The following is a 24,729-nucleotide window of genomic DNA, read 5'->3' as shown; positions in this document are numbered from 1 at the left end:
TTCTATCATTTCAGAAAAAATATTTTTTTTTTTCAAAAATTTTCTGACCCTGAGAACAAGATTGGGAGAGGGCCTGCCAACCCTGAAAGGATTAAACTGTCCAAGCGTAGATCTACGTTTACGCGCGTAGCACTCTGACCTTGATTTTCTCCATAAGAAAGCATGTAAAAAAAAAAAAAAAAAAAAAAAAAAAAAAAAAAAAAAAAAAAAAAAAAAAAAAAAAAAAAAGTAGATCTACGTTCGGAGCGCTATGTGAGCAAACATAGATCTATGTACGTTTGAACAGTTTAAAGGTTCAATATATTTAGAGAAGACCCAACATGGGCTGCTGTTAGATTATAAAAGCACATTAACTGGAAAATATGCATACTAGTAACACTAAGATGCAACAAAGTCAAATGGCTGATAACAATGAACTATATCTTAAACTTACACTTTCTTTTTCTTTTTATAACTTCTATCACTATCTGAACTAATTTCCTCTTCCTCTTCACTGGAGCTCTGTCTTCGTCTTTTCTTTTTCTTGTTTTTCTGTTTTTTAGAACATCTCTCTTCCATTTCACTATCTGCAAAAAAACAAAGTGATAAATTTAATGTTCTACATCATTAAAAATTTAAAAAATGTACAATGAGAAGGCAGATATCTTCATTAATCTGATGTAAGAGGAGTTCAAATAAATATCAGAATAGATGAGGCTTGTACCCATGGCACGATGAGGCTTGTACCCATGGCACGATGAGGCTTGTACCCATGGCACGAGTCCAAAACTCACAGGCCAATGTGTTAACCACTTGGCCAGCTGACTCTAAGATTCACCCAACTAGGTATTTCCATACATTATAGGGAGATTAACAGGTTTCCCACTGAGAGTGGAGTGCATTAAGAGCCAAAGTTGGTCCCGTAATACTACGCCAAAATTCTAGCTCCTTCAAATTTGGTAGGTCTACATATGAAAGAATGGGTCTGCATAGTCAGTATGCACAGTATAAAAAAAATCCTGCAGCGCACAGTGCATAATGAGAAAAAAAACTGAACGTTTTTGGTTTAAAACAGCAATTTCGCAGTGTATTTTCATATGGTATTTATGGTTGCATTCTCGTTTTCTTGGTCTCATTTAATAGAATGCATGATATATTACAGAAATAGAGATGATTTTGATTATTTTCACAATGAAAAGTACCTTGAAATTGAGCTCAAAGTAGCAGAAATGTTCGATTTTTGCTGATGTTCAAGAGTAAACAAATGATGTCACCGTCCAATACGTGTCCTACTGGCCAGTCTAATACGCAGTAACGAATGGGTTGACATTATTTATACAATTATTATAATAATGCAGTAGTCTGCATAACAGTAAATCTTCTATTTTTTGTAAGAATAAAAATTCAAAATGGAATGCAAGAGTAACATAAGAGGGACCTGGAGACATGACTAATGAACAGAGAAAATGTTATTTTAGTGCCAGGAATGCCTGCCCTGTTTATTCTGGACCCTATTTAGAAATTAGCATATTTTGAAATTGGCCAAATTGCCAATTTCTGACCACTTTATTGGGTTGTTGAAATTGGTAAATGGGCAGTTTCTTGTACTCAATTGATAGAACAAATGGAGTTCTAAAGAAATAGCTATGAGTTTGGTGGACTGGAACAATGGAATTGGCCGAAAATAGGGCTCAAATTTGGCAAAATCGCTGATGCATAAATGTCGCAGAGGTCACTAACTTCACTAGAGTGTAATTTTGTAAGTTTTCCATCAAATTTCGTACTTTTGGTGTCATTACCATTGGGAAAAGATTCTCTATCATTTCATGAGAAATTATTTTTTTTTTTAATTTTTCAACACAGTGAGTTAACCCTTAACCCTTTGAGGGTCCGTCCCGTAGATCTACGGCTTTACGTTCAGGGTCCAAACCGTAGATCTACGTAATGAGCTCAGCTTACTCTGATAAACTGTGAGTGGTACATTTGGGCCTAGATATGAGAGAATACATCTATGTGGTATGTGTGCACCACATAAAACAGATCCTGCAGCACGCTGTGTATAATGAGAGAAAAAAACTGAAATCATGATTTTTCGATTAAAACAGCGACTTTGCAGTGTTTTTTCGTATGTTTTTTATAGTTCTATTTGCGATTTCTTGGTCTCATTTGATAGAATGGAAGACATATTACAGAAATAGAGATGATTTTGATTGGTTTTAGTATTGGAAATGGCTTGAAACTGAGCTCAAAGTAGCAGAAATGTTAAATTTTTGCCGATATTCAAGAGTAACAAACGACCTCACACGTCTAATACACGCCAGCTGGTGGGTCTAATATGCATTCACAAATATGGTGATGATATTTATACAATTATTACAGTATTGCATAACAGTAAATCTTCTATTTTTTGGTGTGAATAAAAATTCATTATGTGAATAAAAAATCAAAATGGAATTTATTAGTAAAGCCTCAAAACGTAACTAATGAACAGAGGAAATGTTAGTTTAGTTCCAGGAATACCTACATTGTTTATTCTGGACCCTATTTTGAAATTGGAATATTTTGAACTTTGTGTTAAATTGGCCAAATTAACAATTTCCGATCATCATGACTTAAGAAATCGTAATGACACGATTGCAAATAAACCATACCCCCGGCCGGGATTGAACCCGTGGTCATAGAGTCTCAAAACTCCAGCCCGTCGCGTTAGCCACTAGACCAGCTAGCCACAATAAGATTCATCCAACTAGGTGGTCACAGAGGTGCCTGTGCTAACCTTCCTATGGTGTAGAAATATACCTAGTTGGATGAATCTTATTGTGGCTAGCTGGTCTAGTGGCTAACGCGACGGGATGGAGTTTTGAGACTCTATGACCACGGGTTCAATCCCGGCCGGGGGTATGGTTTATTTGCAATCGTGTCATTACGATTTCTTAAGTCATGTTGACGGCAGTGAAGGGACTTGAGCTAGAGTTCGTCACGGCCACGCTAGCTGGAGATTCGTCTGTAAAAACTTGCATTTGTGGTCACAGAGGTGCCTGTGCTAACCTTCCTATGGTGTAGAAATATACCTAGTTGGATGAATCTTATTGTGGCTAGCTGGTCTAGTGGCTAACGCGACGGGCTGGAGTTTTGAGACTCTATGACCGCGGGTTCAATCCTGGCCGGGGGTATGGTTTAATTTCCGATCACTTTAATTTGTAGTTGAAACAGTTGACTTGGCGATTTCTTGTGCTCAATCGATAGAATAGAAGTAATACTAGTGAAATAGCTAAGAATTTGCTTGACTGGAATAATGAAATTGGCCTAAAATGGGAGTCAAAGTCGGCAAAATCGCCGATTCGTAAATATCACTGACACATCAAAATTCACGAGAGCATAATTTCGTCAATTTTCCATCAAATTTCGTACTTTTTGTTTTATTACCTTCACAAAAAGATTCTCTACCATTTCATAAGAAAAAATAACAAATTTTTTTTTTGAAAATTCTTGGACGCTGGGGCACCACTTCAGATTTGGGCCTTGGACCCTGAAGGGGGTTAACCCTTTGACTGTCGCGGCCGTATATATACGTCTTACGAGGTACCGTGTTTGACGTATATATACTCATAAATTCTAGCGGCTTCAAATCAAGAAGGAGAAAGCTGGTAGGCCCACATGTGAGAGAATGGGTCTGTGTGGTCAGTGTGCACCATATAAAAAAAAATCCTGGAGCATGCAGTGCATAATGAGAAAAAAAAAAAACTCCGACCGTTTTTTTTAACCCTTTGAGGGTTTCGGCCGTAATAGTATGGCTTACGACCCATGGTTTTTGACGTACTAGTACGCCTAAATTCTAGCGCCCTCAAATCTAGTGGGAGAAGCTGGTGGTCATACATATGAAAGAATGGGTCTATGTGGTCAGTGTGTGCAGTATAAAAAAAATCCTGCAGCATACAGTGCATAATGAGAAAAAAAAAAAAACTTTGACCGTGTTTTGGGAATAAAATAGCGACTTTGCACTGTATGGTATTTATTGTTGTATTCTAGCTTTCCTGGTCTCATTTTATAGAATGGAAGACATATTACAGAAATTGAGATGATTTTGACTGGTTTTACAATGAAAAGTACCTTGAAATTGAGCTCAAAGTAACAGAAATGTTCGATTTTTATCAAAGTTCAAAAGTAAACAAATCATGCCAAGCGTCCAATACACATCAACTGGTGAGTCTAATATTCTTTCACAAGTGCGCTGATATTATTTATACCATTTCTACACTAATGCAGCAGTCTGCATAACAGCAAATCTTCTATTTTTTGCAAGAATAAAAATTCAAAGTGGAAAGCCAAAGAAATGTAAGAGAGGCCTGGGGATGTGACTAACGAACAGAGGAAATGTTATTTTAGTGCCAGGAATGTCTTTCTTATTTATTCTGGACCCTATTTGGAAATTGGCATCTTTTGAAATTTGTGCGAAATTGGCAAAATTGCTAAATTCTGACCACTGTATTGGATAGTTGAGATCAGTAAATGGGTGGTTTCTTGTACTCATTCAATAGAAAAAATAGGGTTCTAGAGAAATAGTTATGATTTTTGTCGACTAGTGCACTGGAATTGGCCGAAAACAGGGCTCAAAGTGGGCAAAATCGCTGATGCGTAAACATCGTCGAGACCACTAACTTCGCGAGAGCATAATTCCGTAAGTTTTCCTTCAAATTTCATACTTTTGGTGTCAATATGATCAGGAAAAGATTCTCTATCTTTTCATAAGAAAAGATAATTTTTTTTTTTTAAATTTGGCCGATCCTGAGAACGAGTCTTGGAGAGGGCCTATCGACCCTCAAAGGGTTAATTAAAATGCCGACTTTGTGGTCTATTTTCGTATAGTATTTATGGTTGTGTTCTCGTTTTCTTGGTCTCATTTGATAGAATGGAAAACATATTATAGAAATAGAGGTAATTTTGATTGATTTTACTATAAAAAGAACCTGGAAATGGAGCTCAAAGTAGGGGAAATGTTTGATTTTTGCCGATGTTCAAAAGTAAACAAATGTTGTCATTATCCAATAAATGTCCAACTAGCCATTCTAATATGCAGTAATGAATGGGTTGATGTTATTTATAGAGTTATTACAGTATTGCAGTAGTCTGCATAATAGTAAGTCTTCTATTTTTTGTTTGACTAAAAATTCCAAATAGAAAGCAAGAGTAATATCAGAGGGGCCTGGGGACGTGACTGATGAACAAAGAAAATGTTATTTTAGAGCCAGGAATGTCTGCATTGTTCATTCTGGACCTTATTTTGAAATTGTCATATTTTTTAAATTTCGTGAAATTGGCCAAATTGCAAATTTCTGACCACGTTATTGGGTAGTTGAAATTGGTAAATGGGCAGTTTCTTGTACTCAATCGAGAGAAAAAATGGAGTTCTAAAGAAATAGCTATGAATTTGGGCGACTGAAACAATGGAATTAGCCGAAAATAGGGCTCAAAGAGGGCGAAATCTCCGATTTGTAAATATCGCCGAGGTCACTAACTTCGCGAGAGCGTAATTCCGTCAGTTTTCCATCAAATTTCGTTTTTTTTTTTTGTATCATTAGAATCGGGAAAAGATTCTCCATCATTTCATAAAATTTTTTTTTTTTTTTTTTAAATTTTGCGACACTAGGAGACACCTCAGGATTGGGGGTTGCGACAGTCAAGGGGTTAAACTGTCCAAACATAGATCTATGTTTGCACATGTAGCGCTCCAAACGTAGATCAACGTTTTATTTTTCATTCCTTCAAATTTGGCACAATAGGCTTGAGTTGCCTAGACATGAAAGAATGGGTCTGTGCACTCAGTGTGCGCACTATTAAAAAAATCTGGGAGCACTTAGTACCTTATGGTGAGCACCAGCTCAATTGAGTGCCAGCTAGTGTAAATAGTGTGGCAAACACCAGGGATTCACTGATGCCATGATGCATTAACACTTCCATTTTAAGAGGAAAGTAAAAATAGGTTAGATAAATACACGAGTGTGTGTGGGTGGGTGTGAGTTGGACATGACTGGCTTGTGCTACTAGGTCTGATGTCATGCTACTTCCTTCAATGGATATGACCTGACTAGGTGGGTCATTGGTCCAAGTCGGGGGAGGGGGGGGGCATGTACCTGCCTTGCATGGGTCAGTAGGCCTGCTGCAGTGTTCCTTCTTTCTTATGTTCTTATGTACTCGGCAGGCTGGCCGGCTGGCTTGCTTTGGCTGGCTCTGATTCTGTCTATATCTCTATGTATTTCTGTATCTATCTACATCCCTGTCTATCTATATCTGTCTCACATGTACACATAAGTACAGTTATTATACATAGTGTAAATTACCTAGGATAATCCAAAAATTCCAGGCAAAGATAGACAGACAGACAGAAACATGTTTGTGTGTATCAGTAAAAACAAATAAAGCCAGGGTTCCCCCAAGCACCTATTTATCAAATGTCACCGAGCTGATAACAGATGTCATAACACGATTCTTCAAGGAGAGTGACATACATATACTCCAGGCAGACAGAAAAAAAAACTGTCAACCACACCAATAAATTGCTTTCACAAAAATGGTGTTCCTCCCTCGGGTGTTACTTTTTCAAATGCATTTTGTCGTTGGTGTTGGTATAGTTGTTTGGCTTAGGTCTGGATGTTTCTACTTGTTTTGTAAACTCTGATCAAGAGCAATGGATTATTATTGTTTAAGTGAGGGCCTTATGCCATGCAATTATCTGAAATCAGTTTATTTTTTATTTTTTTTCAAATAACTTTTTCAACGTTTCAAAGAAATCTCACACCAATCCTTACAAAATAAGCTGATGCCAGCACCAACTAAAGTGAGACAAGTAAAATAATTTCCCTAATGAATATTTTTTTGGCATATAATTAACTAAATACACTGACATGTAGACCATGATCATCTAAATTAATTAAGAAAACTTTATTCTTTGGAAAATTTTTGTCAAGAATTCCAAATTTTTGTTCCCTAGAGCTGTTCAGAATAATTTATTAGATACATTTGTCCCTTAAGTTACAATATTAATTTGTTCCAGAAGATGCATCATACCTCAAAACTATCATAACCCAAACCTCAAAATACACATACATTGTTTTATGGTAATCTGTTCCAAGATGAAAGAATGCCCAACTTGCTCCTGGATACTTTTTGTTGTCTAAAAACTTTGGGATTCCTGCATGGTAAACAACTACAGGTTTCAGACTGAAATATCTAGAGGCATTGGCAGAAAAGGAGGTAGCACATGGCAGACAGGACAGGACATGCCAGAGCAGGTAGGCATTGCAGGCTGGGGCATGTAGAGCAAGGTAGTACAGGCAGGGCAGGATAGGCCAGAGCAGGCAGGGTAGGACAGGCCAGAGCAGGCAAGACAAGGCAGGGCAGGCCAGAGCAGGCAAGGGAAGGCAGGGCAGGACAAGACAGGCAGGGCAGGACAAGACAGGCAGGGCAGGATCGGGCAGGCAGGCAGAGATTAGTAAGAATTGTAGATTAAACACTTACTCTTGCCACAGTCTCCCATTCTTCATGTCTGAAACACTTCTGTCTCCCTCCCTCCCTCCTTTGCCTACCTTCCTCCTTTCCACCTTCTCCCTCCCTCCCACTCACCTCCAACACTCCCTAGATTATCACTCCATCAAAACCTTTTCATCATCCTGTCTTGTCTCTGGGCTGAGGCAGATCCACATCTGCTCAACCATCCTGTAAGTATCATATCTCAAATTTTGTGAGGATAAATTGTAACTCAAGCTCATTATAACTCAAGGGACCAATGTATACTGATATACATATTAATATACTCGATGTGTTCTACCAAGTTAAAAATTATATGATTAACCAGTTATTAACCCTTTGACTGTCGCAAGCCCCTTTCCGAAACTGTCATTCTATGTTGCAAAAGTTTTGGAAAAAAAAAAAGAAATTATTTTTTCTTATGACATGATAGAGAATCTTTTCCCGATGGTAATGACACCAAAAATACGAAATTTGGTCGAAAACTCACGGAATTATGCTCTCGCGAAGTTAGCGACCTCGGCGACATATACGCATTGGCAATTTTGCCGACTTTGAGCCGTTTTTGGCCAATTCCGTTGTTCCAGTTGACCAAACTCATAGCTATTTCTTTAAAACTCCATTTTTTTTTATCAGTTGAGTACAAGAAACCGCCCATTTACCGATTTGAACTACCCATATAAAGTGGTCAGAAATTGGCAATTTGGAAAATTACAAAAGATGCCAATTTCAAAATAGGGTCCAGAATAAACAATGTAGACATTCTTGGTACTAAAATAACATATCATCTGTTCATTAGTCACATCTCTAGGCCCCTCTTATATTACTATTGCTTTTTATTTTGATTATTTATTCATACAAAAAATACGAAATTTACTGTTATGCAGACTACTGCATTATTGTAAAAATGGTATAAATAATATCAGTGCACATGTGAAAGAATATTAAACTCCCCAGTTGACGTGTATTGGACGTGTGGTGCAATTTGCTTACTCCTGAACATTGGTAAAAATCGAACATTTCTGCTACTTTGAGCTCAATTTCAAGGTCGTTTTCATCGTGAAACTAATCAAAATCATCTCTATTTCTGTAATATGTTTTCCATTTTATCACTTGAGACCATGAAAACGAGAATACACTGATAAATACTATACGAAAATACACCTCAAAGTCGGCGTTAAAAAAAAAAAAAAAAAAAAAGTCAGTTTTTTTCTCACTATGCACTGCATGCTGCAGGATTTTTTTTATGTGGTGCACACTGACCACACAGACCAATTATCTCACATTTGGGCCTACCAGCTTTCTCCTGCTCGATTTGAAGCCGCTAGAATAAATTTTAATTTTTTTTTATTATCACACTGGCCGATTCCCACCAAGGCAGGGTGGCCCGAAAAAGAAAAACTTTCACCATCATTCACTCCATCACTGTCTTGCCAGAAGGGTGCTTTACACTACAGTTTTTAAACTGCAGCACCAACACCCCTCCTTCAGAGTGCAGGCACTGTACTTCCCATCTCCAGGACTCAAGTCCGGCCTGCCGGTTTCCCTGAACCCCTTCATAAATGTTACTTTGCTCACACTCCAACAGCACGTCAAGTATTAAAAACCATTTGTCTCCATTCACTCCTATCAAAACACGCTCACGCATGCCTGCTGCAAGTCCAAGCCCCTCGCACACAAAACCTCCTTTACCCCCTCCCTCCAACCTTTCCTAGGCCGACCCCTACCCTGTCTTCCTTCCACTACAGACTGATACACTCTTGAAGTCACTCTGTTTCGCTCCATTCTCTCTACATGTCCGAACCACCTCAACAACCCTTCCTCAGCCCTCTGGACAACAGTTTTGGTAATCCCGCACCTCCTCCTAACTTCCAAACTACGAATTCTCTGCATTATATTCACACCACACATTGCCCTCAGACATGACATCTCCACTGCCTCCAGCCTTCTCCTCGCTGCAACATTGATCACCCATGCTTCACACCCATATAAGAGCGTTGGTAAAACTATACTCTCATACATTCCCCTCTTTGCCTCCAAGGACAAAGTTCTTTGTCTCCACAGACTCCTAAGTGCACCACTCACCCTTTTCCCCTCATCAATTCTATGATTCACCTCATCTTTCATAGACCCATCCGCTGACACGTCCACTCCCAAATATCTGAATACATTCACCTCCTACATACTCTCTCCCTCCAATCTGATATCCAATCTTTCATCACCTAATCTTTTTGTTATCCTCATAACCTTACTCTTTCCTGTATTCACCTTTAATTTTCTTCCTTTACACTTTTTTTTTTATTATCACACCGGCCGATTCCCACCAAGGCAGGGTGGCCCGAAAAAGAAAAACTTTCACCATCATTCACTCCATCACTGTCTTGCCAGAAGGGTGCTTTACACTACAGTTTTTAAACTGCAACATTAACACCCATCCTTCAGAGTGCAGGCACTGTACTTCCCATCTCCAGGACTCAAGTCCGGCCTGCCGGTTTCCCTGAATCCCTTCATAAATGTTACTTTGCTCACACTCCAACAGCACGTCAAGTATTAAAAACCATTTGTCTCCATTCACTCCTATCAAACACGCTCACGCATGCCTGCTGGAAGTCCAAGCCCCTCGCACACAAAACCTCCTTTACCCCCTCCCTCCAACCCTTCCTAGGCCGACCCCTACCCCGCCTTCCTTCCACTACAGACTGATACACTCTTGAAGTCATTCTGTTTCGCTCCATTCTCTCTACATGTCCGAACCACCTCAACAACCCTTCCTCAGCCCTCTGGACAACAGTTTTGGTAATCCCGCACCTCCTCCTAACTTCCAAACTACGAATTCTCTGCATTATATTCACACCACACATTGCCCTCAGACATGACATCTCCACTGCCTCCAGCCTTCTCCTCGCTGCAACATTCATCACCCACGCTTCACACCCATATAAGAGCGTTGGTAAAACTATACTCTCATACATTCCCCTCTTTGCCTCCAAGGACAAAGTTCTTTGTCTCCACAGACTCCTAAGTGCACCACTCACTCTTTTTCCCTCATCAATTCTATGATTCACCTCATCTTTCATAGACCCATCCGCTGACACGTCCACTCCCAAATATCTGAATACGTTCACCTCCTCCATACTCTCTCCCTCCAATCTGATATTCAATCTTTCATCACCTAATCTTTTTGTTATCCTCATAACCTTACTCTTTCCTGTATTCACCTTTAATTTTCTTCTTTTGCACACCCTACCAAATTCATCCACCAATCTCTGCAACTTCTCTTCAGAATCTCCCAAGAGCACAGTGTCATCAGCAAAGAGCAGCTGTGACAACTCCCACTTTGTGTGTGATTCTTTATCTTTTAACTCCACGCCTCTTGCCAAGACCCTCGCATTTACTTCTCTTACAACCCCATCTATAAATATATTAAACAACCACGGTGACATCACACATCCTTGTCTAAGGCCTACTTTTACTGGGAAAAAATTTCCCTCTTTCCTACATACTCTAACTTGAGCCTCACTATCCTCGTAAAAACTCTTCACTGCTTTCAGTAACCTACCTCCTACACCATACACTTGCAACATCTGCCACATTGCCCCCCTATCCACCCTGTCATACGCCTTTTCCAAATCCATAAATGCCACAAAGACCTCTTTAGCCTTATCTAAATACTGTTCACTTATATGTTTCACTGTAAACACCTGGTCCACACACCCCCTACCTTTCCTAAAGCCTCCTTGTTCATCTGCTATCCTATTCTCCGTCTTACTCTTAATTCTTTCAATTATAACTCTACCATACACTTTACCAGGTACACTCAACAGACTTATCCCCCTATAATTTTTGCACTCTCTTTTATCCCCTTTGCCTTTATACAAAGGAACTATGCATGCTCTCTGCCAATCCCTAGGTACCTTACCCTCTTCCATACATTTATTAAATAATTGCACCAACCACTCCAAAACTATATCCCCACCTGCTTTTAACATTTCTATCTTTATCCCATCAATCCCGGCTGCCTTACCCCCTTTCATTTTACCTACTGCCTCACGAACTTCCCCCAGAGGCAGTAGGTAAAATGAAAGGGGGTAAGGCAGCCGGGATTGATGGGATAAAGATAGAAATGTTAAAAGCAGGTGGGGATATAGTTTTGGAGTGGTTGGTGCAATTATTTAATAAATGTATGGAAGAGGGTAAGGTACCTAGGGATTGGCAGAGAGCATGCATAGTTCCTTTGTATAAAGGCACACCCTACCAAATTCATCCACCAATCTCTGCAACTTCTCTTCAGAATCTCCCAAGAGCACAGTGTCATCAGCAAAGAGCAACTGTGACAACTCCCACTTTATGTGTGATTCTTTATCTTTTAACTCCATGCCTCTTGCCAAGACCCTCGCATTTACTTCTCTTACAACCCCATCTATAAATATATTAAACAACCACGGTGACATCACACATCCTTGTCTAAGGCCTACTTTTACTGGGAAATAATTTCCCTCTTTCCTACATACTCTAACTTGAGCCTCACTATCCTCGTAAAAACTCTTCACTGCTTTCAGTAACCTACCTCTTACACCATACACCTGTAACATCTGCCACATTGCCCCCCTATCCACCCTGTCATACGCCTTTTCCAAATCCATAAATGCCACAAAGACCTCTTTAGCCTTATCTAAATACTGTTCACTTATACGTTTCACTGTAAACACCTGGTCCACACCCCCCCCTACCTTTCCTAAAGCCTCCTTGTTCATCTGCTATCCTATTCTCCATCTTACTCTTAATTCTTTCAATAATTACTCTACCATACACCTTACCAGGTATACTCAACAGACTTATCCCCCTATAATTTTTGCACTCTCTTTTGTCCACTTTGCCTTTATACAAAGGAACTATGCATGCTCTCTGCTAATCCCTAGGTACCTTACCCTCTTCCATGCATTTATTAAATAATTGCACCAACCACTCCAAAACTATATCCCCACCTGCTTTTAACATTTCTATCTTTATCCGTCCAATCCCGGCTGCCTTACCCCCTTTCATTTTACCTACTGCCTCACGAACTTCCCCCACACTCACAACTGGCTCTTCCTCACTCCTACAAGATGTTATTACTCCTTGCCCTATACACGAAATCACAGCTTCCCTATCTTCATCAACATTTAACAATTCCTCAAAATATTCCCTCCATCTTCCCAATACCTCTAACTCTCCATTTAATAACTCTCCTCTCCTATTTTTAACTGACAAATCTATTTGTTCTCTGGGCTTCCTTAACCCTTTGACTGTCGCGGCCGGATATATACGTCTTACGAGGTACCGTGTTTGACGTATACTCATAAATTCTAGCGGCTTCAAATCAAGCAGGAGAAAGCTGGTAGGCCCACATGTGAGAGAATGGGTCTGTGTGGTCAGTGTGCACCATATAAAAAAAATCCTGGAGCATGCAGTGCATAATGAGAAAAAAAAAAACTCCGACCGTTCTTTTTAATTAAAATGCCGACTTTGTGGTCTATTTTCGTATAGCTTTTATGGTTGTATTCTCGTTTTCTTGGTCTCATTTGATAGAATGGGAAAACATATTTTTGATTGATTTTACTATAAAAAGAACCTAGAAATGGAGCTCAAAGTAGGGGAAATGTTTGATTTTTGCCAATGTTCAAAAGTAAACAAATGATGCCATTGTCCAATAAATGTCCAACTAGCCATTCTAATATGCAGTAATGAATGGGTTGATGTTATTTATGCAATTATTACAGTATTGCAGTAGTCTGCATAATAGTAAGTCTTCTATTTTTTGTTTGAATAAAAATTCAAAATAGAAAGCAAGAGTAATATCAGAGGGGCCTGGAGACGTGACTGATGAACAAAGAAAATGTTATTTTAGAGCCAGGAATGTCTGCAGTGTTCATTCTGGACCTTATTTTGAAATTGTCATATTTTTTAGTTTTCGTGAAATTGACCAAATTGCAAATTTCTGACCACATTATTAGGTAGTTGAAGTCAGTAAATGGGCACTTTCTTGTACTCAATCGATAGAAAAAATGGAGTTCTAAAGAAATAGCTATGAGTTTGGGTGACTGGAACAATGGAATTAGCCAAAAATAGGGCTCAAAGTGGGCGAAATTGCCGATTTGTAAACAGCGCCGAGGTCGCTAATTTCGCGAGAGCATAATTCCGTCAGTTTTCCATCAAATTTCGTTTTTTTTGGTGTCATTACAATCGGGAAAAGATTCTCTATTATTTCATAAGAAAAAAATAATTTTTTTTTTTAAATTTTGCGACACCAGGAGACACCTCAGGATTGGGGGTTGCGACAGTCAAAGGGTTAACTTGTTAATCTCACTCCAAAACTTTTTCTTATTTTCAACAAAATTTGTTGATAACATCTCACCCACTCTCTCATTTGCTCTCTTTTTACACTGCTTCACCACTCTCTTAACCTCTCTCTTTTTCTCCATATACTCTTCCCTCCTTGCATCACTTCTACTTTGTAAAAACTTCTCATATGCTAACTTTTTCTCCCTTACTACTCTCTTTACATCATCATTCCACCAATCGCTCCTCTTCCCTCCCGTACCCTCTTTCGTGTAACCACAAACTTCTGCTGAACACTCTAACACTACATTTTTAAACCTACCCCATACCTCTTCGACCCCATTGCCTATGCTCTCATTAGTCCATCTATCCTCCAATAGCTGTTTATATCTTACCCTAACTGCCTCCTCTTTTAGTTTATAAACCTTCACCTCTCTCTTCCCTGATGCTTCTATTCTCCTTGTATCCCATCTACCTTTTACTCTCAGTGTAGCTACAACTAGAAAGTGATCTGATATATCTGTGGCCCCCCTATAAACATGTACATCCTGAAGTCTACTCAACAGTCTTTTATCTACCAATACATAATCCAACAAACTACTGTCATTTCGCCCTACATTCGCCCTACTAGAATTTACGAGTTTAAATACGTCAGAAACGGTGGCACGTAAGATGTATATATACGACGTAAACAGTCAAAGGGTTAAAGGTGCCTATCCCCTTACCAGTTGTTTTATGAACAGCCAATTAGCCATGAGATCCAGTTAATCATTGTAGGGATAAGAGAGCACTCAACGTACAGTAGGGCCCCATTTTACGGAGTTCTGCTAATATGGCGATTTCAAATTATGACCAAAAGTTCCTATACAGCTTCCTGTCTTTCTAATACGGTGCACCCCACAAGGTTTGTTTACATTTTCCAAGAGCACATCTCTCTATTATGTCTGGAAACTTTCCAAAACTGCACATTTTATATGTACAGTGGACCCCCGGTTAACGATATTTTTTCACTCCAGAAGTATGTTCAGGTGCCAGTACTGACCGAATTTGTTCCCATAAGAAATATTGTGAAGTAGATTAGTCCATTTCAGACCCCCAAACATACACGTACAAATGCACTTACATAAATACACTTACATAATTGGTCACATTTGGAGGTAATCGTTATGCGAGGGTCCACTGTACTCTGATAATTATACTTATATGTACCTGTACCTAAATATACTTACACACTGTGCTGGCGTGCAGATGCAGATTAAAATCGCTAGGAGTCTCTCTACTCTTGATGCCATATTAATAATAATACGTGATCTCTTAGGCACATTAAATGTCGTATATTTCTCGTTTGAATAGTCAATTTTCCTCATTTAAATTAATTGAAATGGCATTAATTCATTCCAGTGGAATTCCAGGCAAGAGAAAATACTTCAATAATTTCCCCAACTTCAACTCTATGGCTTATTTATCTATCATAATTCAAGTAATATGACATAATAAACAATATTAATAACACAGAAACATGATATATACACTAGAATGAATAAAAAAACATGCCATTACGTACAGTAGGGCCCCGCTTTACGGAGTTTTGCCTTACGGCGTTCTGCTAAAATGGCGGTGTCAAATTATGACCAAAATTTGCCATACGGCAAGCGGTCTTTCAAATATGGTGCGCCCCACCCGGTTTGTTTACATTCTCCGTGACCACATCTATTATGTCAGGAAACTTTCCAAAATTTCAAGTGTTTTAAAGTTACTGCATATTTCATGTACTCTGATAATTATACTTATGTGTACCTGTACCTAAATATACTTGCACACTGTGCTGGTGTGCAGGTACACATTAAAATCGCTAAGAGTCTGTCTACTCATGACGCCAATACTACGTAATAATAATCACTCTTGGGCACATTAAATGTCTTATTTTACATTAATATAGGCATTTTCATTAATCCATCTATGATATTTTCCTCAAAATTATATGTGAAACCCGTTACACAGCATATAAACATGATACACTCACAAAATAAAAATTGACGTAAATATGAGATTTGTTTACAAAGCAGCTGTGTAGGTAGTGTCGGAAGAATAACGTTTCTCTCGTCAAACTGGGGGATAACTGTAGAAAAATATTCTTTTTGTATGCCTTCACTCTATATATAGCAATTCACAACCCTTGTGGGTTTAGTGCTTTTTATTATGATAATAATAATAATATCTTCATTCACTCTAAAAATGGTGTGTAGCTGTTTGTTTATTCTGTACTAACTTGTACACAATGTAAGAGTATTTGTATTTTGGGGTAATTATTATTATAATAAAAAAAATTGAGGTAAATGTTTTACAAACTCTTACAAACATACGTGAATGAACTAAAAGTAGACACATATTAATACGCATTTATTTTGCCTGACCAAGTGATCGCCCACTACCTGTTCGGTTTGCATTCTTACAATGTCAGAACTCTGTATCTCGTTCTCTCTCTCGTTTACTCTTTCGTTAACTTGTTGGCTCTCATTGACGATGGCGTCTAAGCTTAGCTGTGATAAAAAGAGGAGTCGTAAGCCTCTTGCTTTAAGTGCCAATTTAAAGGATGATGGTGTGCCATTCTGTTTTTATTCAATAAACATCCTGCCACTCACCTCTCACACAGTAATATTAATATTTTAAGGTAAGTAATAAGTGTACTCTGTGTGTATCTTACCTTTTATTGTGTTTGTAATGCTTATTTCTATTGCTAACTTAATATAAGTTAGTGTAAACTTATTGTCAGGCATTTCGTATTTTATATGTGCTCTGATAACAATACTTGTGGACCTGTGTGGAAGCCGGGTGGAGGAACAACATTACGTTTTCTCTGCTCAGCCATCAGAGAAAATGTGTATGAATCTGCGTTTGGCCCAGCCACTCCCCCACTCCGATTTTGTTTACATTTTCCAGCATGAATTATTCATTACTTCTCCCTTCGTTTATGATGGCATCTAACGGTAGTTGTTAGAAATGATTAAATTCAGTGAACATGGTATGTCAATGTTAATAATATGGCTCTGGCCCACATTGTAGGTAGCTGGTAGGTGTAGCCCAGGCAGGTTACACCTACCGGCTACCTACACTGACTTTCTACACATAAATACTACTCACCTCTCTTCCTATATTAAGACTACACATATTTTAAGGTACATAGTGAGTGTACTATATGTGTATTTTAACTCTGGGATGTTTTAAATATCGTATATTAAATATGGGACGGGGAGCCAGGGCTACCTACACCTGACTTCCTACAAATAAGTACTACTCACCTCTCTCCCTACAATAAGATTACAAATACTTTAAGATGAGTAATGAATGTACTGTGAATGTATTTTACTTTGTGTTTTTAATGCCTAGTTCTATTACTAACTTAATATAATTTAGTGTAAACTTGTCTGGCATTTATATGCATTTATAAATGGAAAAAATGGTGTTCTGCCTTCTGGCGATGTCTGCTTTCTGGCGACAGCCTGGAACCTAACCCACCATATAAGTGGGGCCCTACTGTATGTGGCTAGTGGTGGTGACAGCGGCCATTGTTGTTGTTGGGGTTTATAGGGCCACCACAGCGGCCATTCCTCCTCCTGACTACATGTGTAGAGAACCTACGATAACCCAAAAAAGTCAGACAGAGTGACTTGTAAGTGCTACACTCTTAATGCTACACTTAATTGCTACACTCTTAATGCTACACTTAATTGCAACCCTCTTAATGCTACACTTTGACAATGCTGCTTCATGTTGTCTGCCACTGCTGCTTCATGATGTCTGCCACTGCTGCTTCATGTTATATGTCACTGCTACCGCATGATTTCTGCTCCCACTTTTGCTAGCATGTTGAAGAGCTTTCCAATATGCGAAGGTTGAGGGGCAGTGCCAATCAGACAGGTATTGGATGGTGACATCATTTGTTTACTCTTAAACACTGCCAAAGAATCGAACATTTCTGCTAATTTGAGCTCAATTTCAAAGTACTTTTCATTGTGAAACCAATCAAAATTATATCTATTTCTGTAGTATATCTTCCATTCTATCAAATGAGACCAAAACAGCGAGAATACAACCATAAAAACCATACGAAAATATACCGCTACGAGGAGGCTAATGGATGAGTAGTGAACTCCGTTATTTATGCTCCGATTTCTTTCATTTTTTGGTGTACGCTAATAAGCATCTTTCAATCATACACTGCCCAAGTTTCAGTAAGATAGTCCAACAATCAACTGAGATCCAATTCCCTGGATTAAGAGCAAGAACCCCTCACCAGCATCAAGGAACCTCCTTTGAGGCCCGCTCACCTCTGGAAATTTCGCTCGCGCCTGGAAGCAAAAAATCAACCGAGCGACTGCTCATATCTGGAAAAACTCGCACGTGGATGCACTCATAAGTAGAGGTTGTACTGCATAGACATTTCCATTAATCCATCTATGATATTTTTTCTGTGGAGACAAAAAAATGTTATCCATAGAGACAAAGAAGTGAATGTACAAGAGTATATGGGTGTGAAGCATGGGTTGTAAATGCTGCAGCGAGGAGGCGGCTGGAGGCAGTGGAGATGTCATGTTTAAGGGCAATGTGTGGTGTAAATATTATGCAGAGAATTCGTAGTGTGGAAATTTGGAAGTATGAAGTTAGAAAAAGTATTAGTCAGAGGGCTGCAGAGGGGGTTGTTGAGGTGGTTTGGTCATTAGGGGTCGTCCCCGAAAAGGGTGGAGGGAGGGGGTAAAGGAGGTTTTGTGGGCAAGGGGCTTGGACTTCCAGCAAGCATGTGCGAACATGTTAGATAAGAATGGAGATGAATGGTTTTGGGGACCTGACGAGCTGTTGGAGTGTGAGCAGGGTAATATTTTGTCAAGGGAAGAACAGGAGAACCGGTTAGCCGGACTTGAGTCCTGGAAATGGGAAGTACAATGCCTGCACTTTAAAGGGGGAGTTTGGGATATTGGCAGTTTGGAGGGACTTCTAAACTTTCGTATCTGAGCGCCTCTGCAATGACAGTGATTATGTATGAGTGATGGTGAAAGTGTTGAATGATGATAAAAGTTTTTTCTTTCTTTTTGGGTCACCCTGTCTCAGTGGGAAACAACTAAGTGCTAAAAAAAAAGCAGCAGCAGCAGCAGCAACAGCAACAGCAGCAGCAGCAGCAGCAGCAGCAACAGCAGCAGCAGCAGCAGAAGCAGAAGCAGCAGCAGCAGAAGCAGCAGCAACAGCAGCAGCAGCAACAGCAGCAGCAGCAACAGCAGGCTTAGTGGCCCAAACTAGACAAATCCACTTCACACCCTATTATACCTTTCCAACTTACATTTAATGCTACCCAAAGTTCTTGCCTCGACGATGCTACCTGAGACTTCATTTCACTCATTTACAACTCTACTACCAAACCAGTACTTCTCACTATCCTTCCTAAATCTAAAATTTCTTCAATTTCAATCCACTGATGTGAGTTTTGTCTAGGTTTGATATTTTCAACCCACCATGTATTTTTTTTTTTCAACAAGTTGGCCATCTCCCAACGAGGCAGGGTGACCCAAAAAGAAAGAAAATCCCCAAAGAGAAAATACTTTCATCATTCAACACTTTCACCTCACTCATACATAATCACTGTTTTTGCAGAGGTGCTCAGAACACAACAGTTTAGAAGCATATAAGTATAAAGATATACAACATATCCCTCAACACTGCCAATATCCCAAACCCCTCCTTTGAAGTGCATGCATTGTACTTCCCATTTCCAGGACTCAAGTCCAGCTATATAAAAATAACCAGTTTCCTTGAATCCCTTCACTAAATATTACCCTGCTCACATGCCAACAGATTGTCAGGTCCCAAATACCATTCGTCTCCATTCGCTCCTCCTATCTACATGCTCATGCATGCTTGCTGGAAGTCCAAGCCCCTCGCCCACAAACCCTCCTTTACCCCCTCCCTCCAACCTTTTCGAGGACGACCCCTACCCCTCCTTCCTTCCCCTACAGATTTATACGCTCTCCATGTCATTCTACTTTGATCCATTCTCTTTAAATAACCAAACCTCCTCAATAACCCCACTTCAGCCCTCTGACTAATACTTTTATTAAATCCACGCCTTCTCCTAATTTCCACACTCCTAATTTTCTGCATAATATTTACACCACATATTGCCCTTAGACAGGACATCTCCACCGCCTCCAACTGCTTCCTCGCTGCAGCATTTACAACCCAAGCTTCACACCCATATAAGAGTGTTGGTACCACTAAACTTTCATATATCCCCTTCTTTGCCTCCACAGATAATGTTTTTTGTCTCCACATATACCTCAATGCACCACTCACTTTTTTCCTTCATCAATTCTATGGTTAACCTCATCCTTCACAATTCCATCTGCTGACATGTCAACTCCCAAATACATGAAAACATTCACTTCTTCCATACTCCTCCTCTCCAATTTGATATCCAATTTTTCTTTATCTAAATCATTTGATTTGTATTTGTAATGGGAAGTACAATGAATGCACTTTCAAGGAGGGGTTTGGGATATTGGAAGTTTGGAGGGATATGTTGTATATCTTTATACGTATATACTTCTAAACTGTTGTATTCTGAGCACCTCTGCAAAAACAGTGATTATGTGTGAGGTGAGTGTGTTGAATGATGAAAGTATTTTCTTTTTGGGGATTTTCTTTCTTTTTGGGTCACCCTACCTCGGTGGGAGACGGCCGACTTGTTGAAAAAAAAAAAAAAATCACCTTACTCTTTTCTATGCTCACTTTCAACTTTCTATCTTTACACACCGGTAATAGGTTGGTAGACAGCAACTACCCAGGGAGGTACTACCGTCCCACCAAGCGAGTGTAAAACGAGAGCTTGTAATTGTTTTACATGATGCTAGGATTGCTGGTGTCTTTTGTCTCTCTCATGAATATGCAAGATTACAGGTAAGTCTTGCTACTTTTACTTACACTTAGGTCACACTACACATACATGTACACGTTTAGTTATACACATTCATCCGAGTTTTCTTTGATTTTATCTTAATAGTTCTTGTTCTTATTACTTTTCCTTTTTTTTTTTTATTCAGGGTTTGAGAAGATTAAGGAACCCTAGCTTTATTGACAAACTATTTACAGGTTAAGGATTCCTAACTTTATTGGCAAGCTAAGAGCTGTTACCTACATCAGCTCATTTGAAAGCATTTTTATTGTTATGAGACATACAAGTAGGGAACAGAATGAAGTTGGTGCCATCTGTGGGCCAGCATTTTCATTTGATCAACTGACTTTATCTCATTGACATCATTATGCTGTACGAATGTGTTCCATACTCGAGTCATCCTGGGTATATATGATCTCAGATGGAGTGATGTTCTGGAGAAGGGTACAGCTAGAGTGAAGTTGCTGCTTTCTGCCCGTCTTGTGGCATAAAAGCTTGTTTCACGCTGTCCTCGAAGTGGATCCAAGTGTGGTACTTTGACAATATTGGCCTTGTACATAACAGTAAGGCCACCCACATCCCTCCTGTGTTGAAGGCTCTGCTGAAATGACAGATCTATCCAGGATGGGTCAAGGCGAGAGATGAGACGTCTTGCTCTGTTCTCCACTCTGTCAAGCAGTCGCAGATGAGAGGGGGTGCAGGCAAACCAAGAAAGTGGAGCATACTCAAGGTGTGAGCGTACTTGTGCCTCGTACAGAATGTTGCAACCCCTACTGTCAAGCAGATGTGAGATACAGCGAAGTGCTGTAAGCTTCCTGGCTGCCTTGTTTGCTAGATTTACAACATGGTCCTTCACAGTTAGTTTGGAGTCAAATTTCACCCCAAGGATATCAACTTCTTCTCCAGGTGCCAACACCCTCCCATTCATCCTTACTACTGCACCAGCATTACCATCATGGTGCCTAGAGACAATCATCATTTGTGTTTTCTCAGGTGCAAATGTTACTTGCCATCTATTTCCCCAAGCTGATACAGCTCTTAGCTGGTGATTGATGTAGCTTAGTGCAGCTGGCATTTCTTCTCTTGGATAAGTGAATGTCAGTGTACAGTCATCTGCATGTGCATGTGATTCTGGGATGAGATGAAGAAGGTCGTTGAAGTAGACATTCCATAACAATGGTCCCAGCACGCTTCCTTGTGGAACACTTGCCCCAATAGGATGTCTTGCTGAATCCGTTCCATTGAGAACTACACTTAGAGATCTACCATGAAGGTAATCACTGAGGAGACATAGCGTAGAGCCTGCAAATCCCAGTGCTTGAAGTTTTGCTAAGAGGCCCTGGTGCCACACCCGGTCGAAAGCACCAGCAATGTCCAGTGCTACCACACAGCTGACTTTGGATTCATCCAGTGACTGGTGCCACTTAGTGGAGAGGTTTAACAACAGATCAGCAGCAGAGTAACCTTTCCTGAAGCCATATTGATGATCACAAAGTAGTGAGTGGTAGTCAAAAAACTCTGTCATTTGTCTTGAGATTATTGTCTCAAGGATCTTACCAGTGATTGACAGGAGTGACACTAGTCTGTAGTTGCTGATTTCTGCTCTGCTCTTCTTTTTGTGAACAGGGACTACATTTTATATCCATGGGGAAGTGGAATAAGAATCTTTCCTCCGTAAGCCATGTGTGTTGTAAAAGTCAACTAAAATGCCGGGAACAATGGGCCAGTAACCCCCTTTTCCTGTACAGATTACTAAAAATAAGAAGAAGCTATGTATATCCTCTTTATTTATTCATGTTCTCCTTTTGTAAATGTCAATCACAGCTCCCTTAATTCTACAACTTTTCAAAGAGTACAAGTTCAGTGCATTCAGCCTATTTTCACGGGAAAAGCTTCTGATACATGAAATCAAGTTCATCATCATTCTCTATATATTTTTGAACACATTTATATCCATCTTGTAATATGGAGACCAGAACTTAGCAGCATAATCTAAGTGACATCTAAACAAAGATATATAAAGCTGAAGTACATATAACCATAGGATTTCTCTTATTTATACATCTTGATATAAAATCAAGAATTATATTATTTTTTTTTTTTTGCAAACATTTATGCACTACTGTCTAGGTTTTAAAAACAAAGGCCTCCATTTTTCAAGGCAAAAGGATCTAGAACAGCAATTTAATGACATCATAGAGGTGACACGCAGCAAAACGAAACTTATGTGGCTACACTCTTCAATTACAACACACAACACACATGAGCGTGTCAGATAGGAGTGAATGGAGACGAATGGTTTTTGGGACCTGACGAGCTGTTGGAGTGTGAGCAGGGTAATATTTAGTGAAGGGATTCAGAGAAAAAGTTTTTATATAGCCGGACTTGAATTCTGGAACTGAGAAGTACAATACCTGCACTTAACCCTTTCAGGGTCCCCAGGCCCTCTGCCAGACTTGTTCTCAGGGTTGCCCAAATTAAAAAAAAAAAAAAAAAATTCTAATGAAAAGATAGAGAATCTTTTCCCAATCATAATGACACCAAAAGTATGAAATTTGATGGAAACTTATGGAATTATGCTCTCGCGAAGTTAGTGGTCTCGACGATGTTTACGCATCGGCAATTCTGCCCACTTTGAGCCCTATTTTCGGCCAATTCAAGTGTACTAGTCAACAAAATCATAACTATTTCGCAAGAAAATAGAAACCACCCATTTACCGATTTCAACTATCCAATATAGTGGTCAGAATTCACACAAATTTCAAAAGATGTCAGTTTCCAAATAGGGTCCAGAATAAACAAGAAAGACATTCCTGGCACTAAAATAATATTTCCTCTTCTCACTAGTCACATCCCCACGCCCCTCTTACATTCTTTTGCTTTCCACTTTGAATTTTTATTCTCACAAAAAAAAAGAAGATTTACTGTTATGCAGACTGCTGCATTAGTGTAGAAATGGTATAAATAATATCAGCGCACATGTGAAAGAATATTAGACTCACCAGTTGACATGTATTGGACGCTTGGCATGATTTGTTTACTTTTGAACTTTGGTAAAAATCGAAAATTTCTGCTACTCTGAGCTCAATTTCAAGGTACTTTTCATTGTAAAACCAGTCAAAATCAATTAGATTTCTGTAATATGTCTTCCATTCTATAAAATGAGACCAGGAAAACTAGAATACAACAATAAATATCATACGAAAATACAGTGCAAAGTCGCTGTTTTAATCCAAAAACACGGTCAAAGATTTTTTTTCCTCATTACGCACTGTGTGCTGCAGGATTTTTTTATACTGCGCACACTGACCACACAGACCCATTCTTTCATATGTAGGCCTACCAGCTTTCTCTCACTAGATTTGAGGGCACTAGAATTTAGGCGTACTAGTACGTCCAAAACCCTGAAAGGGTTACAGGAGGGGTTTGGGATATTGGCAGTTTGGTGGGATGTGTAATAGGACGGTATATATCTAACTGAGGCCCTGATGTAATTATTTCAGGCCACTTTTTATACTTCTAAACTGTTGTATCTGGGCACCTCTGCAAAAACAGTGATTACGTATGAGTGAGGTGAAAGTGCTGAATGATGATGAGAAAGTATTTTTGTTTTGGGGATTTTCTTTCTTTTTGGGTCACCCTGCCTAGGTGGGAGGCAGCCGACTTGTTGAAAAAAAAAATTATTTTAAGTTAATGTGAAAAAAAAGAATAATAAAGATATGCATCATAGAAGCTGAGACATTGTGTAGTTTTAAAAATAGGTTAGATAAATATATGAGTGGATGTGGGTGGGTGAGAGTTGGACCTGACTAGCTTGTGCTAGTTGGTCAAATGCCGTGCTCTTTCCATAACTGAATGTAACCTGACCTGACTAGGTTAAGGTGTTGGCTTAAGCCGGTAGGAGAATTGGACCTGCCTCACATGGGCCAGTAGGCCTGCTGCAGTGTTCCTTCTTTCTTATGTTCTTA

At 39.3% G+C, this 24,729-nt stretch overlaps 1 protein-coding gene across 2 annotated transcripts in view; it reads right to left on the bottom strand.

The window, feature by feature from the left end:
* Positions 1–24,729, bottom strand: part of LOC128696362 (microtubule-associated protein futsch) — a 245,210-nt gene that overhangs the window by 40,126 nt on the left and 180,355 nt on the right. For both annotated transcript variants that reach the window (XM_070090322.1, XM_053787606.2), the window contains exon 15: positions 434–566. In XM_070090322.1, coding sequence (XP_069946423.1) covers positions 434–566 — 133 coding nt within the window. The remainder of the gene's footprint in view (positions 1–433; positions 567–24,729) is intronic.

The sequence above is a fragment of the Cherax quadricarinatus genome, chromosome 31 (genome assembly GCF_038502225.1).
Source record: "Cherax quadricarinatus isolate ZL_2023a chromosome 31, ASM3850222v1, whole genome shotgun sequence".
NCBI classification, from domain to species: domain Eukaryota; kingdom Metazoa; phylum Arthropoda; class Malacostraca; order Decapoda; family Parastacidae; genus Cherax; species Cherax quadricarinatus.
The sequence above is the reverse complement of the archived record's forward strand: the minus strand, read 5'-3'. Positions and strand labels throughout refer to the sequence as shown.